A 20,215-nucleotide genomic window follows, 5' to 3' on the forward strand; every position below is an offset into this window, starting at 1 on the left:
GAGTGTACCTACAATAAACTTTTTCCTTATGGATTTTAGCCTATGTATCATGCTAAGTTAATTTCTTCCATGCCTACCATGAACATTTAAGGAATAGAGTTGGTGATAGCTAATGTTTCCTAATCTAGGGATTTATTTATATAATCTAACATCAATTTTTTTTAACACACTAATGTGCAAGATCAATTACAATGTGTTTCTATAGGAAACTTGGATTACACATGCAATTGCTTATTATTGAACACAAAATGAATCATTTTATATAATCTTTTTGAAAAGCAAGATCTCTTATTGCCATTAAAACAATCACATAATAGGGAATCATATAATGAAAGCATTCAAATTTGCATTAAATATTCATTACAATGTTTTTCTCACATGAGGGTTCCTTAGGGCTTATTGATGTAATACAAAGTCTAAGCAAGAATAATGAGCTGATTTACATGACTTTAATATGTTACCCTACAATATTGAATATTCTTTTACATGAAATGATCTTTTACTCCCTACACAATTAAACTAATGTCACAATCTTTCTCTTGCAAATACAACTATATACAAATTTTCGAGCTTCACCTTACACATTTACAACAATATACAATAGGGAGTAAACCCCTTTCACAATACAATGACATAAAAATTGAAGCTTAAAGTCACAACACATTGTGAGATGACATGGAAATACTAGTTTCCCCACACTTGATTCCCCAACATAGCCAAGGGTGAAACCCTAATCTCTTCATAGGATCTATTTTCTCCAAAAACCTGCAAAACAACACAAAATTTGAAACCATGGAGGCTCACCTCCCATCCTAGGCTTCTATGAAGCCATCTACCAAGCAGGGGAAACAAGGTCCAAATGGGATACACACACTCACCACTTGGTAATGCAAGAAATACACCACATAACACCAAACAATCCCTTCCATGGCTTGCACATTAATTCACCATTGGAATCATAAAAACATTGGGTGAAGGTGGACTCTTCAAAGAGGAGAATGCCATATCCTTAATACAACATCATATTGCAATTGCATTTTGCCTGTCATGGCTATCATGAAAATCTCCTCCTCCTTATACACAAAACCCCTTGTATCTCCCAAAACAACAAAGGCATATGGCTTCAATGGAGCCCATACTCCATGAAAGAAATAACAACTCCTCATCATGAGATAAATTTTCTCAACTACAATGTTGAGTCCAACTAAACCCTTCACCCAAGACTTCTCTTCCCTCCCAAGGGTGAGTGAAGTCTTCACACCCATTAACACTTGACATTCAAATTTAAAAAAAAAACAAGATCAAGAATAAAAGCCAAGAAAATTACATGAACACAATACACCTTCACACCATCACAACACAATACCAAAATTTACAATACAAAGATTCACAATACAATGCATGATCCTATGACAAATACTCCATGTTTGCAGATTCAATATGAAATGCTAAAAGAAAGAAAATGGTCATGGTTTGAACACCAACCTTGGTCCAAGCTAAAGGCAATGATAGTTGTTGCAGAGCTCCCTTAGTCTTCCTCCAAAACCCTAATTGTCTCTAAATTTAGAGAGTAGGTGAACACCCACTAGTTTGTCCAAGATTTTCTAAAAAGGGCTTTCCCACTATCTATTTTAGCAAAAACACCAAGCCACTTCTTACAAACTTGTCTCCCTCTAAGTTTGCTATATTTGACTTAGTTTTCACATGGGAGAGAACACATGTAACAACTCTATTTTCGAATTGCTGGAAGAAGGCATTGGTAAAGGGCCCCCCTAGGCTATATAGGCACTATCATGGTCAAAATTAGGTCCCTAACATGTCATACTATCATATGGGTAGCTCATTTTCACATAAAAGGCACTTAAGGACCAACTAATGACCCATCAAAACCCTAGTCAAGTCTAAATTCGAATTTCCTTTGATTGTGATCCATCCTATCCCTTGTCAAGTGGGTTTACTTAATCATTAACAAGGTAATTAGTTTTATGGTAAAATGCCACCATGACCAAAACCCTAAATGACATGTCATTACACACAAAATCTACAAGTGTCAAGTGACACATAAAAACACATTCCACATCACTATGACATGTCCCTAATGCATCTTTGTTATTAAAAAATTCCACATACAAGCAAACTTATATTTATGGAGCAAAATACTTTCACAACGACTCTTTTGAATCTTCCAAAGATTCGTGTTAAATTGTGTTCACATAGGTTTGGACTTCTTCCTGCACACTAAACTCCAACATCAGTAGTCCAAGGAGGTCATATAAAATATATATCATAAATACATATAATTTTCAAATGTTACGTAATCCATATTAACATAATTTAATTAATTTTTTTTTTTTAATCATTTCAAATAAATCATTCAAAATGTTAAAATATCAAAATCTCCATATCATAAATCATCATAATCAAATTAACATTTATTTGCATATCACATTAAATCATAAATTATCATAATCAAATTAACATTTCACATCACATCATAATCTAATTTCTATCCTATCATAAAGTTGCATCCATATGTGTTTGATCATTTTATTCACAATATCAGGTTCTTAGTACATATCATAGATGCAAAACACTACTGTAATCTCAAAATCAATAAATAAAACAGCCACTATCCATCTAAGTCTCAAATAAATGTCAAAATATCAAAGTCTCGAATATCAAAATGCAAGTAGAAACATCTATGCTATGACGGGTCGGGGTAAGGCCTCACAGAGAGCCAAATTTTTTTTTTGCATTTTTAAAGAATTTTTGGATGATAGCTTTTGCATGTGTGCTTTGGTTTGCTTTCATGTGAAGCGACCATAAAATTTCCCTAACATGGGCCATTCTAGATTTGTGACACCCCACAGGGGACCTCTTTGCCAGTGAGACTCTTTTCGTAGCACTCAACCTCATCACAGGGCCTCTGGTAGCCGCCCAGATAAGTCAGTGTTGGACTTTTCCCATGAGGAAAGATACCTAATCTTTTCCATGTATGTCTCCTACTTTCTTCTTTATTTGTTGTATTTGTTTTTTTGTGGACACCATTTGGTTTTCCGTTTGTTTGCTATCTTCTTGGTATAAGTTTCTAGTCCCATAGACCCACGTTGTGGTCTTTTGTTGGACATTAATGAAATTATTTTATCTTATTTTATCTATGAGTGAAGGTCTTAAATGTTTATTCCTCTTTGAAACACTACAAAAACTTGGGTGTTGTGTTATGTTTTAATCTTGTAGATATAGTGGAGAATCTTTTTACAAGCTTCATGCTGTGGATGTTATCATCACTACAATAGATCCGTTCAAGGAGCCCACATTGAAGTAAGAAATAATTTACTATCTTTTCTGAGCTGATTATTCAAGAGCTCTATAGAATTTTTGGCCAAGTTATTACATGATTATAGATGTAACTGTTAGAGTAAATAATAATTATTTACTCTAACACCCCCCGTTAAGTGCAACTTAGAGGAATGCACTTAAGCTCACAAAAGCTAAGATGAAATGCAGACGTGTATGCCATGTGGCAGTCTTTTTTTGCCTCGAAGACCTCCAAGCCGTCAATTTTAGGCTAGTGAAATGCTGCCATCAACATGACGTCAGCACTACATCAACACTCTTGCATCCTCTTCAGGTCCCTTTTTGACCTACTCATGGTTTTTTGGCCATAACTTGAGCATACAGAGGTATTTTTTCAATCTGAAAGAAGCACCAGAAAGCTGGTTCTGAGATAGAGACATTGGTGCAGGTATTTTTTTGGTTTTGATGTAGTTTGGTTATCTATTTTTGTAGTCTAAGTTGGATTTTTTGTTTTTCACTCTGACAAGCATATCTTGAGCATCCCATTTCTGTTTTTTGATAACGTTATATTTTTGGAAAGCTGCTTCTATCTACTTTTTAGAAATGCTATAATTTCTTTCAGATTCTACCCCATGCTCTTTCTATCATGTTTTCTTTTCTTTTCTGCAACATGGTATATATCTTAGGTGTTCCAGGTCTGAGGATCATTTTCATGGCATGGGATCTTTTCTTTTGAGCTGTACTTTCTGTTGTATCAACTTTTTCTTTTTCTTTTTTGATCATTGTCGATATCATTTGTAAGCATCTTTATATGAACACACTGAGATAAAGTGCTACTCTTTCATTTCGGGATCCTAAACGTTGTTTTGAGATAGTTGTACTCACACTATATTATAAAATGCCATGGGGTGGGTGGGGGGATTAGTTGTTGCCATTTTTGTGCCCTCTTCCTTTGTCAAGTGAGTGTCCCTTCTATGACATTAGCTCCATGATGTGTCAGTGGCACGTGCCTTTATAGGTGTTTGTACCTCTTCTTCTCTCTCGCTGTTCTTGGTTCTTTTTGCAGAGGACTTTTGGCCCACTCTCTCAATTGCTTGTCCCCTCACCCTATCTGCATTAAGTGGGGGTTCTTTTGTTGTCTCTAATGCTTCCTTGGTTCGATGTTTCGATGGAGTGAGCTATGTATTTAGTATTTGATCCTATGTACTAGGCAATTGTAGTGGCTGGCTACCTATGCATTTGGTGAGATGGATCATCTACCATATAGACACTCTTGGTTCACAACTTTCTATTTCTGTGGAGGTTCTTTAGATCAACAGTTTCTTTCTAAAAGAGTTTGTGGCTTCTTCATGCTTCAATGATGCTCTTCATGATCTTCTCTTTGTTCCCATTTTTTGGGACATTCCTTTAGTTGGAGGCTTCTTTAGTCCTTCACTAGGTTTTCAGCTATCTCGTTTTGGAGAGGGGTTTTTCCCACTGGGTTTTCTCCTTTTTCTCCGGTTTATAGAGATTACATTGCATTTCTTTGCATTTGTACATGGGTACCTAACATGGCCTTGTTGCCGAGACCTATTCTGCATTTCATCTTAGCTTTTGTGAGCTTAAGTGCATTCCCCTAAGTTGCACTTGGGGGAGGGGGGGGGGGGGCGGTGTTAGAGTAAATAATTATTATTTACGCTTTTACTTAAGTTTACTTAGGAAAAATACATTTATTTATTAGTTGTCATCTAGAAGTTGTTGACAACATGGGGGTTTGTTCCTACTTAGTCATACTTATCTTCTCACCTACATGGAAGATAATCCACCTTTTGTGGATGTATGCTTAGTTGTCAACCTTATCTCCTAGCTCTTTCTAGCTTGTTCTACAAGCTTCCTAGAGGCTTTTATAAATAGGCTCTCCTAATGTAATTTCATATCATATCATATTGTACAACAATTTCATTTTTCGTTGTTGCAATATAATTTCTCTCACTTTGTTGAGTTTCTCCAAGCCCTTCCTTTCCTTCTTTAGTTTCTCTTCAATAGGTTATTTGCATGCAGGTGATCTTGGTGAGCTGTGCACTTGGCTTTCATCAACTTCTATAGTAACGATGGAGATGTTGGGTGTATGTAGACTATTGGGAAGGGATCAAATGCACTCCAAGGCCCTCTTTATGGAGGAACCAAACACTTTCATAGAAGAAAAGGCTTGTATGGGTTGCCACTCGAGATTGATCAACACCACAGGAAAGGAAGTGAAAGGCAAAGACAAGGTAATAACAAATCTTTGGCATTAACTTGGTTTAGAGATTGAAGTTTAGTATATGGCATGTTGTTTTACCAAATTCAAATATTTCACATGAAATAATTATATATATTACTAAATGTTTTTTAATATCTTAATGTTCATAATAGTATTGTATATTAACAATAAATGTTTAATTGTTTTTATTTTAGGTATAATCTCGATATCTTTGTTGGCTTTTTTTTTTAATTGACTGTTTGTTGTGTAGTGACAACATTGTAAACTGTGGGAGTCCTTTGGAAAACTCCCCAGATCTAATTAAAAAACAATAAATTAGAATTTCAATCCTATCTGAAGCAAGCTTTCTAGAAGTTACTTTTATAGTTGTACACCACTTTGTTTTCATGTGCATGCCAAATATAGTGTCTAGTAGATTTTTGAGGCAATTATGATAAGGACTCCTCTTTTTGACTTTCTTTTATTTCCTAAAATTTTATTGCACTCGATCTTGTTTTAATTTATTATTTTTTAAGAAGCTTCATTTGATAATGCATTATTATCTTTTATTAAATAAAATCTATTTATAGAAAATGAAACGTGAGGAACAATCATGTTGACATGTGGTTGAATAGTAATTAATAAAAGGCTTATAAACATTATTTTATTAAACCCTTTAAATATTCAATCAATAACATGTATGATGTTGCCTAAGTAGAGATTCCAAACTTTTTATCATCTTGTTCTTCTCAGGCATTAAGGAAAGCATTTGGAGTATCCCATGCCCTAGTTTAAGTAGCTTGGGCTATACTAAGTGACATTCCATGCAATAACCATACCCTTCCTTCCTTGGTTACAGAGGAAGCTTTGAAGGTTGCTAATTGCAGCTAAGAAACCAAAACTGCTTGGGGCAAAGTGGTAGAAGATGCATAACCTTGTTTTGTTTCTTAAAAATAATTCCAACTGAAAGATTGCCCATCATCTTATATTAATCTTATCAGATGTCCACTATCCATTTGCAATGTAAATTTTTTTTTTTGGATTTAATTGTATATGTTTTTTAAGCATCATTTTTTTGGATCAAACTCTGCAATCCATCATTAGGATAAGAGAAAGCAAGAATGGAAAAGTGAAATATGTAGATGAGTCCTCTTTTTCTTTTTATTTCCCTTTGGTTGGGCTTGGCCTATATATTTCACTTTTCAGTGCATTCTCTCATCCTGATGATGGGTGATGAAGCATGATATGGAACATTGATGCTAAAAAAACATACACAATCAAATCCAAACACAAAAATTACTATCACCTTATATATTAGATATTTGATGCAACCCACAAAAATCTTCCATAACATAGGTGCTAACTCACTTTTTAATGGTTGCAAGTGGGATGGATGTATGGATCTACAATTGAGGATGTCATGATAGGAATGAAGATTCATAGTCTAGGTTGGCATTCCAATAGTTTCCAACCAGAGGAATCAATTTTCATGGGATGTGCAACAACCACCGGTCTAGATACCCTTGTTTAGTAGAAGAGATGGGCAACATGACTACTTGAAATATTTCTAAGAAAACTTTGTCCTTTCATTAGACTCAGAAGAGGCATTAGCCTGAGGTAGAGGATTTTTTATGCTTATTTCTGCCTATGGGCTGTTTGGTCAGTACTAGTTATCTGCTATGCCTTACTTCTTGCCACGAGTCTGCTATATCATAAATCATTCCTGCCCAAGGTTAGTTATATTTCATTTTATATTAATATCATCTTATCTATCTGAATTGAAACACACTATTAACCTATTAGCCACTGGTCTCATCATATGGTTGTGGTGTGAACAATATATTCTATGTTTTGATTAAGATCATCTTTAGGATAAGATAAGTTTTGAAAAAGGAAGTTTTTGACTATTTAACAATTAGACCTTAGTGTGTGATGTTTAAGCCACCCATTTGATTTGTTGAGTTGGTGCATCTTTAATCATATTAGTAAATGAGTCTATGTGATTTTAGATGAACCACCCAGACAAGTCAAATCATAGAACACATTACTTAAATTATATCATAAAGATGAGCGATGAACCACTTGAACAAGTCAAATCTTAGAATGTGCTGTTTAAATTATATAAAAAATATGAATTCATTTTTATTTACAGATTTGTAAACCATAATTTTCATTTTTTAACACTAGCTTTACTGCTAATGCAGATTACAGAGGTTTCTTTTCCAATTGCACTAGCACTCTTCCTTTCAGTCTATGGATATTAGCTTGTGCTGTACATTCTTCTTGGGTGTTCTGTGAGAGAGTGGTGGAATAACCTATTCATGTGGCACATTGTGTGCACATCTTCATGGTTTGTTGCACTGTTGGATGTTGTAGTGAAGTTGTTGGGATTGTTTGATACAATATTTGTTGCGACTCCAAAGGTGTCAGAGGAAGAAGAGAATGGAAATGAGGGCGAGTTTACATTTGATTCCTCTACATTGTTCATCATACCAACTACAATATTATTATTAAGCTTAGTAGGCCTTTCTTGGAACACTTTTTCAATTGTGGGTAGTGTTAGTGAGATCAAAGAGAGGCTGTTTGTAGAGTATCTATGCAGTGTTTGGGTAGTCATAGATCTCTGGCCGTTTGTGAAAGGATTGGTTAGAAAGGGAAAGAGATGCATTTGTTGGAGTGTTATCATGAAATCTTGTGCTTTGGCTGTTTTCATATACGCTACACTGGCTTAATTCAGTGAAGGGTATTTTTTCTATCTACCAATCTCACTTATTTAAATTGTATGAATCTTCCCAAAAATATTCTTCTATCACAAAATGATTTATTTGTCATGCTTTCTAGTGAGGAACTCTTCTTCCGTTAACAATATGTCTATAGTTCTGTATCGTTTCTGAATATATATTTGTGGCCCACTGAATTCTTTAAGAACAATTAATAATTCAAATTTAACTTGGAGAGATTCTAGGTACTTGATAAGTATGTTGTGTGTGGCAATTACGATTGATTGTCATTTTCCCCCATGTGAACATTTTTGTAGTTCCTTTCTTAACAGTTGCATGCAATATTATTTTCTGTGTTACTTGTGTAGGTCTCTTGTAAGCATTTCTTGATATGCTTGACATGATTTTTCATTTTAAAATATAAATAGCTTTTGTACTTTTTTTGTATCCATGTTAAAATATTTTGCTACTTTCAATATATAAAATGTCAATAGTTTAAAATATTTCACCCAATGCTTGTAAGGAGACCTTTTATTGTTATTAATGATTCTTGATGCAGTACAAATATACTTGAACTCTTGAGATAACTAGCTAATACAAACTGTAGCTATCTTATTATTCTTGAGAGTACTATAGGCATTCAGTCTATTGGGAATTCAGTGTCTAGTTAAAAGATAAAATTGTATGCATGGCTCTCTGTAGGTGCATTGTATCCCTTAATACTATATTATTAATATAAATAGTTAGGGTGTTTTTTAGTGGTGAATATTCATAATTTTGTGAATTTTAGAAATTTTTTGCTAGTAATTTGGCTAATAGTTTAAGATTTAATGCAACCTAAATTGTCACATATTAAATTTAGTTCTAAAATATTTAAAATTGCTGAATACTTTATTTTATAAGAAAAACTTTAAACTCAAAGATTGGCCATAATATTCAATACATGATTAGATTTGATTCACCTAAATATTATATATTATTGAAAAAACTAAAATTAATTCACCAATGATTATCAGAATTATTAGTTACTTTAGGGATATATTACCAATATTTAATTTTCATTATTGATTTAAAACATAATGTAAAATTTATCCTCATAATTTCCATGAGATAAAACATGTTCAATTTTGATTTGTAATAGTCCACGATGATTAGAAAACTTACTATTATTATTGAGATTCGCCAATATTTTCTACTCAAAAATTATGATTCCAAAATAATCACCAATGTAAATAATATTTAAAATAAAAAAATTGAGAGATTCAATGATAAAAATAACTTTGTTTTTCAAAATAATGAAAGATTCGCCAATAATTTATATCTTTTTTTGGAGGGGGGTTTCTTAAAGTTTACCTTGTAAATTATAAATGTGGATCCATACCGAGACATTCTTTTTTTCATCTTCTTCAGTTTCCTACAACATTATGATATTAATTCCTTTTAGATCAACAACTTTGTATAAAAGCTAGACAAGTCAACGTATACACCAATCATGTTAGTTAGGAATCATGTTTGTAAAAGATAGCGATAGAAAAACTGCTCATAACAACAAGTGAAGAGACATCATAGAGTATTAGGCTCTAGTCTATATCATAGTTAAGAACACATTGAATAACCTGGGTATGGTAGGATACTTCTCATAGTTTTGTTCCTATGATTTAAGTATGATTATCCTCATATGCGATAAGAAATAGGTAACATGCATCTGCTATAATGTCCCCTATAGAATAACTTAAATTCTTCCCTCAATCTAAAAGATCTAAAAGGATCCAAGGTTGTGAGCAACCAATAATTTCTAAAGGTTATATAAAATTATATAACTGGTTATAGAAATTTACTACTTCACACTTGATTTTAGTCAAATTTGAACTTCTTTACACTAGAATTAATCAATGAACACCTTATACATTGATAAATGAAGGTAATAGATAATATTATCCACACCCAAGTTTGACCCTTGGTTTTATTCAAATTTTAACTTCTTTATATTAGAATTTATTAATGAACACCTTATACGTTGATAGAGGAAGGTAATAGATAATATTATCCACACCCAAGTCTAATATGATTTAAGGTAATATGTTTTGAGCACTAGTTCAATATTGAGAGTTGACAAGAGTATGAAGTTGTTGTTTTGGATATCTTTTGATGTGTATAAGATAATACTTATCCAATTGCTATTTTCTAGTTAAACCTCTATATTTTGCAATGGCTTATTGATGATTTGTTTGATATAATATCATAGTACTAGTGCATGCTTATTCTGGTCAGAGATGGGTCATGTACACTCTTCACTGAATGTGTGCTAGGTTACGAAACCTTTCCTATTTGAATTCTTCAAATATGTAATTGATAATTCTCCTCCAATTTGCTAGCTTTTATATATATATGATTTCTTTGTCTTTCCTCCTCAATATGTTTCAATGGACTGTTGCTTGATAACATTAAGTGAACTGACAGACATGCGAGTAGCTGTGTTTTAGATCGTTGTTGCGTTATACAGGTCCCATTAACTAAAGTTTCGAAGGCACAAACATTGTAATCCTCATTTGACAAAACATTGGTGGTTTCATACGAAACTATGGGTTTAGCTTTATTGTTATATCTTTAGGGCTAGATGATATAACTCACTTAAAAATTGTGGTTAGAAATTGTGTAAGCATTGGCCACACTGATCCTACCAAACATTCAATGGATGCTGCAAAACCCTTCCTTGACTTCTTTGTATATTTCTTTGATGCGCTATCTCACTCGAACCATCAAATAAGCATTAAAATCCATCATTTGACATTTCATTTAAACTATTAATGAGATTTATTTTGCATAGGTGCGTCAAAAACCTCAATCGATAGAAATGTTGTTTATCGATTCGATGTTTCATATACTGTTATAGTTGCAACGATTAGGCTTCATGATTCAGGATACATTATAGCGATTGCAATATGGTCAAAAGAGATTTTGGGTACTATATCACTATAGAATATACTGAACTCTTCTATTGCTACACGTAGAAGGCCTAATCTTGACATATCAATGAGTGATGAGGAAAGTATATTGCTATGAAATAAAGCGATTCCTTTTATCGCTATGCAAAGAAACTGCAAAAACAATATAGTGATGAGAGATAAAAGAGGCTTATTGTTATAACATATAGCAATCATTAGCAAATAGAAAAAAAATTATAATCATTACAATGATGAGCAATAGAGATGTTGTATCGCTATAAGTCATGGCGATGAGTGTTTTTGATGATAAAAAAGGAGATATTGCTATAGAATATAGTGAACTCTTTTATCGCTATACGAAGAAGGCCTAATCTTGACATAGCGATGAGCAATGAGAAAAGTATATTGCTATGACATATAGTGATCCCTTTTATCACTATGTGAAGAACTGAAAAACAATATAGTGATGAGCGATAAAGAAGGCTTATCGCTATAACATATAGCAATCATCGACAAACATAAAACAAATATAATCATTGCAGTGATGAGTGATAGAGATGTTGTATCGCTATAAGTCATGGCAATGAGTGTTTTCGATGATCGAAAGGAGGAGATATCGCTATAGAATATAGTGAACTCTTCTACTGCTATATGGAGAAAGCCTAATCTTGACATAGTAATGAGGAAAGTATATTGCTATGACATATAGCGATCCCTTTTATCGCTATGTGAAGAAATTGCAAAAACAATAGAGTGATGAATGATAAAGGAGGCTTATTGCTATAACATATAGTGATCATTGACAAATAGAAAATAAATATATTCATTATGACGTTCAGCGATAGAGATGTTGTATTGCTATAAGTCATGGCAATGAGCATTTTCGGTGATTGAAAAGGAGGATATATCACTATAGAATATAGCAAACTTTTCTATTGAAAAGGAGAAGGTATCACTATAAGTCATGGCGATGAGTTTTTTCAGTGATTGAAAATGAGGAGATATCACTACAGAATATGCAAACCCTTCTATCAAAAAGGAGATATCACTATAAGTCATGGTGATGAGAGTTTTTGGCACTGATTGAAAAGGAGGAGATATTGTTATAAGTCATTACGATGAGCATTTTTAGTGAGCAATAAAGGAGGCTTATCACTATAACATATAGCGATCATCGACAAATGGAAAAGAAATATAATCATTACAATGATGAGCAATAGAGATGTTGTATCGCTATAAGTCATGGCAATGACTGTTTTCGGTGATCGAAAAGGAGGAGATATCGTTATAGAATATAGCAAACTCTTCTATCGAAAAGGAGGAAATATCGCTATAAGTCACGGTGATGAGTGTATTTAGTGATTGAAAAGGAGGAGATATCTCTATAAGTCATGGTGATGAGTGTTTTTGGTGATAAAAAAGGAGGAGATATCGCTATGAGTCATGGCAATGTGTGTTTTCGGTGATCGAAAAGGAGGGGATATTGCTATAGAATATAGAAAACTCTTCAATAAAAAAGGAGGAGATATTGCTATAAGTCATGACGATGAGTGTTTTCAGTGGTCAAATATGAGGAGATATCGCTATAGAATATAGCTAACTCTTCTATGAAAAAGGAGGAGATATCGCTATAAGTCATGGCGACGAGTGTTTTTGGTGAGCAATAAAGGAGGCTTATAGCTATAACATATAGCGATCATAAAAAATTTGGTCAAAATTTCTACCAAAGAAAAAATTTGTCGAAGTTTTGATGACAAAAATAACGATAAAATAGTTTGTCGAAAATTCTACCAACATGAGTAAAAAATTTGACCAATTTTTGTCAAAAAATGAGTCAAAATGTACTAGTGAGATAGATAAAACTTGCATGGAGGTAGTGGAACCAAGAGATACATTCATCCACCCAATAGGCCATGAGATTGACAAGGAAAATCTTGAAGGTTATGCAAAAGTGATGCTTGAATCACCCAGGGATAAGGAATGTGAGAGATGGGGAACATTAAAAAAAAGTTCAACCAAGTCAGAGAACAACTCTATATGGACACAAGAAAGAGAAAAGTAGAGAAAATGGTCAAAAGGATTGCAGTTCTAGAAGGTCTAACAATAGATCAATGAAGACATAACAACATGTAAAGAGTGAACCTAAGAGGATCCATAGATAGAAAGAAAATGCCCAAGGCCTTAGTCCTAAAAAGCCTAAGGTTGCAGGAAGAAAGAATGCAAAAAAATGGAAGAAAAAACGAAAAAGGTTGAAGAGGCACAAGTAGAACCTGATACTACTAATACACTAAATGTACCTGAGATTGATATTGAAGTAGAGAAGAAGAAATGGAAACTAGACTTGAAGACTATTAGAACTAGGATTGAGTATGATGGTAAGGTAGGACAACTTTAGAAGTATTATTGAAGATATGATGAGGAATAACATTGTATGATTGAAACTTCTATTATCAAGTACTTATTGAAGTTCAAGAGGTAATTGGTAGAGATCAAGGGTAACATCCCTGATCATTTATTTAACAAGCTAGATGAGAAGAGAATGAGAGCATTGGAGGAAGACACGAAAATGAGAGAGGATAAGTTATGTGAGCTCTGCACACTTATCACATATGATGAAATGCACCATGTATGGGAGAATGTGAGACTAAAATTGAGGACTAAGATGAGGTTAGTAAAATTAATGACTAACTTATATGATTAAGTGGAAGATGAGATTGAAATGACACATTGAAATATTGAATGATCCTAATTTTAAGAAGCCCCATGTTAGTAAACCTAAGAAAAGATCAGTTGGAATAAGCATTAATGAGCTTACTAATAAGGCTACTATCGGGGATGATACAAATTAGTTCTATAATATAATTCAACAACCATATTTCTTTGTTAGTGGAGTACTAATTACTCTAGATGCTACACTAGAATAGAAAGAGGAAGATAATGACAAGTTTGAGAATAATGTAGACATCACAAAATACATTGGTGATATCATGATAGAGGTAGTTGATATGGTAGGTTTGATAAGTGATAGTGATAAGGACAAGCATCAAGAAGATATTTAGAACCAAGAAAAAGATTAAGGACAAAAGGATATGGATGTTGATCAATTTAAATATATGAAAAATGAAGATACATCTTGATTTTCCATAGTAGATGATTGTAACAAAGTGGAAACTCAAGAAGATCAAAATGAGGTCAACTTGGGCTTGAATGATGATATCCCAGGAGCTGAACATTAGGTTGAATAGAAGGTTGAGAAATCAAACAAAACCATGGAGGATCCTTTGATTGACACATAAAGAAGGATCAATATTATGGAGAGGGATTTCTCTTGCCAGATTAAGGACCCCAATAATAAAGTCAACATGTACTTGGCCAATATATCAACTTGGAAACTAGACTTTATAACTTGTGAATTTGGACATCCTCAAGTGACAACCAATGAATCACTAGGCTCATTTAAGTTATCGACTAGGGACGTAAACTTGAAATGATATTTGCAAAGTATATGCTTTAAACTCCTTATCAAGCGTCATCACTAAGCTACAAGAATTAAATGTTAAGCTATGATGCTAAAATTAAAATGAGAAAAATTATCTTATTGAAAGCACTATAATATAGCTATGCTGCAAGAACAACCACCAGTTCTATTACCAGTGCCTACTGGAACAACATAATACTAACTTACTTGTAAACAATTGTGGAAGCTAATCTCTACCGAAAGAGAACATCCACTCACCAAGTGGGCCCCCTTGGATGAGCGAATGAAGTAACTACTCATAACTCAAATACTGGGTAGAAAGAGTATTGTGTCATTCATATTCATCTCAACCAAATACAAGTGGGAATTACAGAATCACAAACTTAACTATTTGTTGCTGTATTACAAAAGGATTTTTGATTAACTTTGGAAAATCAGAGCAACTTCTTATTCATCCTACTCTACTAAAACAAACTTTCGTACATCTAAGACACTCCACAATGTGGGTTCAACCAAATCTTTTAATGAATTACAAAAAATGTAGGAAATCATTAATCATGGAAGAGATCAACCCACAATATAGCTCATCGTGCTCCTTGATTTAGGCAGGGGCATTTAATAGTTATGCTGACTTGTTCCTTTTTAATTTTTTGCTCTAATTACTATAGGGATGTGCCACCACGTGCTTTTAATGTTACTCTCTAGGTTTAGTTGACTTGTTCCTGTGAAGGGTTAGTACAATGTCAAATTTTGAAACATATATTTAAATCATTAATCCATAGAAAAGCATTTAATGTATTAAATAACTAATATGTTCTTGCAACACATGGCTATAGGATATACCCCATTAAGCCATAGGAAGAGAACATCACATTCATTCAACATGCACTTGTCTAATCCCATTAATCATTCAAAATTTTCAACTTATAGTTCCATGCTTATAAACCATAAAGTATGTAAAAACCATAGAAGTTCACCAATCCTTATGTTTATACAACCATCACACACTAGTACATTTTGACCCAAATTATGATGACGATGACCACTTGTCACCCAAGCGATAGAACCATGAATTGGCTCCCATCGTACAGGTGTTAGACATTTAGCAAGGGCATCTATTGCAATTCCGATGGATAAAACTGTCATAACTTGGAAGAAGGAAGGGGAAAGAGTTCATGTTGACACCATCGCAATTGTGACATCCATGTGACAATTGTGCCATGGAAGCAAAATTGATATGTTAGAACTTGCCATTGTAATTGCGACAGTTTTGTGATGGTTGTGCCATGCAAGTGATGACTAGTCATCAGAATGTGCCATCACAAATGCAACGACTAGCTAAATTATTAAAAAAAACTAGTAAATTCATGTTATACCCCTCAATTTTATCATTAGATGTCCTTCCACTAAAATAAGCATATTGTACCATCTTGAATGTTGTAGCCTGCAAAAGCTAAGTTTTAGAATAGATTTATAAGAACAACTCATAGTTTCTAAACAAAGTTATTAGGGTTTTCTAGCCCTAGGTATTTTTCTCTCTATGTTGCTTGGCTGCCCATTTATTATCTTTTTTTGTAAACCCTTTTTTTGGTCATCTACATTTGCTGCTATTTCAATTGGTTTGAAAATGTGTTACAATGTTTTTGAATATAATTGTGTAAAGGACTATTTCATCATTAGAATGCAAGAGAGCTAAAGAAAAAATCAGACATTATAGTAGATTGTAGAAATCTTAAAACTTTTGGAGAGCTTTAATTTGAATCTCTTTCATCATAAATCTCGACAAATAGTACTACAACTGGATGAAATGTATTAAATTTGATATAATGCATTTTATTTGGGAAATAGATTAATACATAATAATTTTTTAAAACAATTTAGACAATGGTTTGGTAAGTAGGTGATGTAGAACATAATTTTAGAACGTATTTTCTATTACTATTTAGTGTGTTGCTTGGAAAATAGGTAAGCATAGAACAAGTTTAATTCCTTTTGTTACAATTTAGTTTGTTTGTAGAATAGGTGAACAAAGAATAATTTCTTCTTCTTCTTTAGCAATTCAAATTTCTTCTTTTGTTTTAACAAACCAAATTATGGGTTAGTATTAGATGTAAAAATGTGCGCTATAATGTGTAAGATAACATATTTTTGTGGTGATGTATTGTTGATCTAATATTTGTTTATTTTTGGTGCCATATTTATAATATTGGGTTTTGTTTAGAAGTATTTAGGGGTTTCCCATTTCATTCAATCTATGAAGGCCATGAGTAACTTAGTGAAGAAAAGAGGTAGAAAGCTTCTTCTAGAAGCTTCTTCAAAGCCAAGAGGCACGAAAAGTAGAAGTATAAGGAAACAACAAGAAGTTATAGAAGTGACCAAATGGATATTTGTGATGAGATGGCTACATGTTCAAGCCCCCTGTTGTTCTCTTGCTACCAGAGAGCTACATGTGCCTTCCAAACATCTTATGCCCATGTATCCCCATTTGGATTTAGAGAAAGACAAATCAAAAGCATAGATTGAAATGCTTATTCGAAGGCAGTGTGCCACATTGTGTCTATTTTGAAGAGGGTTGTGAAGCATGTGGAGCAATCTCTGATACAATTTAATACATGAACAATTGCAATATTCACTTTTATTATTTTGGCTAATAGAATCATCTCTCTTAATACTTATGACCCAGTTCAAAAACAACATGAAGATAGATGACTCGAGGATAAAATATAAAAGAATTAATAATCGATGGATCTACATAAAGCCATTATTTTTAAATGCACATCTAGTTTCAAACAAAACAAGCAAAACTCAGGCAATAATGGACATAAACAAGGCTAGATCATGTCTAAATTTAGATAAGATTTGGAAAGAAGGGCTATATATCTATTTCTTTGCTATATAAAAATTGCTCCAAGAAGGGCTTACATAAAGCACAAGGACCAATCCAACCATTTACCATCTCTTCTAGGTCATTTTTTCCTTACCTGCAATAATTTAGATATATAAAAGGTTAGCTAGTAAAATAGGTTGGTCTAGAGATGCAATTATTTCTTGTTAAATATGTTTACTCACATAGAACCAACCATCTACTTCATATTCTATTTCAACTTCCTCTCCAACTGTTAAGTTCAGCTGCTAGTGCAACATCAACCAACAAAGAGTTAAAACAACTCTTGATTACATGTATCCATTTCAAAATAGGAACCCATAACACTATCAAATCTTTAAAGACAAAAAAAATACTCATGCGAAAGTCTAATTGGTGATCTTGGGATGATGAAATTGTTGAAAGGTTACTTAGTCTTCTTTGTGTAGGTACAGACTTATCCTCCTAGTCAAGTGTAGAAGACATATAGTAATGTTCCTTTCAATGTCCAAAGCTCATTCTTAACTATTATGTTTGCAGTATTTAAAATTGCATAAATGTCATATTGACCAAAAACCATGGCATATGAATTGAGATTGCATATTGAACTATGGCCTCCTTCTGCATTGCCTGAAATCAAGAGATTCACATAGTTAGTTGTCATGCAACCATAGGTTAATGATGAGCTTCACTTGGTTTCAAGAATAGTTTACTATTCTATACTAATTAGGGCTAAAATAAGATTTCACCACTTTGAATTGAGAATGCATGTGAAACTGCATTCTATATGCATTGACAATAGGCAGAGCTGAAAAAATGCACCATGATTATATTTATTTAATAGGTCTAGTAAGTTCTTAAAATTATAGACCATCATGAACATTAGAATTCTAGCTACTATGGCCGAGAGAATGTCCTCAACAAGCCAACACATAGAAAGTCTTGATTTGCTAGCATGTGGATATCACCCTTTCCTATAAGAGTCAAAGTTACAATGTTCGTGATGTTCTATAACTTAAAATACCTAATTAAAGACCTAACAAAAATACAAACTTGTTGCATTTTTTAGCTCCACTCGATGTCGTATGAATATGAATTGAGATTGCATATTAAACTATGGCCTCCTTCTGCATTGCCTACAACCAAGAGATTCAGATAGTTAGCTGTCATGCAATCATAGGTTAATGTTGAGCTTAACTTGGTTTTGAGAATAGTTTAATATTCTCTACTAATCAGGGCCAACTATGTGAAGGTAGAAGCTCATTCCCCCACAAAAAACATCTAGATTCCCGGTTAACATCTTAAATATATAAGAAATAATCAATCTTTAAAGTACATGGAAGTTGGACTACTCTTAAGGGAATTCCATCTTCATTTCTCATGAGCAATTCATCACAATTCTTTAGTGCTCCTTTACATTTAACACAGGTACATACAGGAATGTCCTCATCGCCTCCTGTATAAAATGAATCAAATATTACAAAATGCCCCTTAAGAAATAATAGTTCAAGTGAAATTAACACATGAAAAATGAGATAGAAAAAGAGGAATCTACTTACCAATAGACGTTTCCATTGCATCTGTGGCCATGTTATGTGTTGAGTGAGTTTTATTATTTTTCTATTGTGCCAAAATCTCTCTGTTTGTATACATACATACATATATAGACACACACACACATACACGTGTGTGTGTATGTATGTGTACACACACACATATATGTATACACATACATATGTATATATATTTATATACATACATACATATACATAGATCACAAGGGCTCGAAAATGAAATGTAGAGATCACAAGAGCGCAACAACGAAATGCAATGACCACAAGGGCACACTAATGAAATCCTAGATCTCCATTGATCTCCACCAACGTTCAGAGCTCTCCACTCTCATTAGGAGCTCTCCAGCCTCATGAATTGCTACAAAAGGGATTAATCCGAGAAAGTTTGAGCCCATGTGTTGTACTTGTTGTATTAGCACCTAAGAAGAACAAAGAATGGAGAATATGTACTGATTCTAGAGCTATTAATAAAATAACAATGAAATATAGGTTTCCTATGCCAATGATGGATGACATAATGGATTGTTTAAGTGAAGCAAAGTATTATACCAAGATTGATTTGAAGAGTGGCTATCATTCGATCAGAACCAAAGAAGGTGATGAATGAAAGGTTGCTTTTAAGACAAAAGATGGTTTGTATGAATGGTTGGTTATGCTTTTTGTTTTGACTAATGCACCTAGTACTTTCATGAGGTTGATAATAAAGTTTTGAAAAGATTATTGGATAAGTTTTTTATTCTTTATTTAGATGATATTTTGATATTCAATAAGACTAAGGAAGAACATTCTGAGCATATTAGACAAGTATTGTAGAGGTTGAAAGAGGAAAAGTTGTTGATTAATTTGAAAAAGTGTTCTTTTATGCAAGAGAAAATCATGTATTTGGGATTTTTGATTTCAACTAATAGATTGAAGATGGATCCTGAGAAGGTTAAACCAATTTTGGAGTGGCCTACACCTGAAAATGTGGGTGAGCTAAGATCATATCATGGTTTGGCTAGTTTTTACAGAAAGTTTATAAAGAATTTCAATGTTGTTTGTAATGCTATGACTGAGAGAATGAGGGGAGATAAAAAGGAATTCAAGTGGACACATGGAGTTGATAAGAGTTTTGAGA

General features: G+C 33.3%; 1 protein-coding gene across 3 annotated transcripts in view; it reads left to right on the plus strand.

Annotated features, from left to right (window-relative positions):
* LOC149562476 (fanconi anemia group D2 protein) overlaps nt 1–20,215 on the plus strand; it is an 80,849-nt gene that overhangs the window by 41,900 nt on the left and 18,734 nt on the right. Inside the window, exons 1-2 of one of the 3 annotated variants that reach the window (XM_089825965.1) lie at nt 5,350–5,549; nt 7,723–8,349. The exons of 1 other annotated variant lie outside the window; for it this stretch is intronic. In XM_089825965.1, the coding sequence (XP_089682091.1) occupies nt 5,388–5,549; nt 7,723–7,782 (222 nt within the window). In that variant the 5' untranslated portion in view covers nt 5,350–5,387 and the 3' untranslated portion in view covers nt 7,783–8,349. Of the gene's footprint in view, nt 1–5,349; nt 5,550–7,722; nt 8,350–20,215 lie in introns of those variants that run through there. One more of the 3 variants, XM_089825963.1, reaches the window with a different exon arrangement.

The sequence above is a fragment of the Cupressus sempervirens genome, chromosome 4, assembly GCF_028749045.1.
Source record: "Cupressus sempervirens isolate cs-2001-9-10 chromosome 4, ASM2874904v1, whole genome shotgun sequence".
NCBI lineage: Eukaryota > Viridiplantae > Streptophyta > Pinopsida > Cupressales > Cupressaceae > Cupressus > Cupressus sempervirens.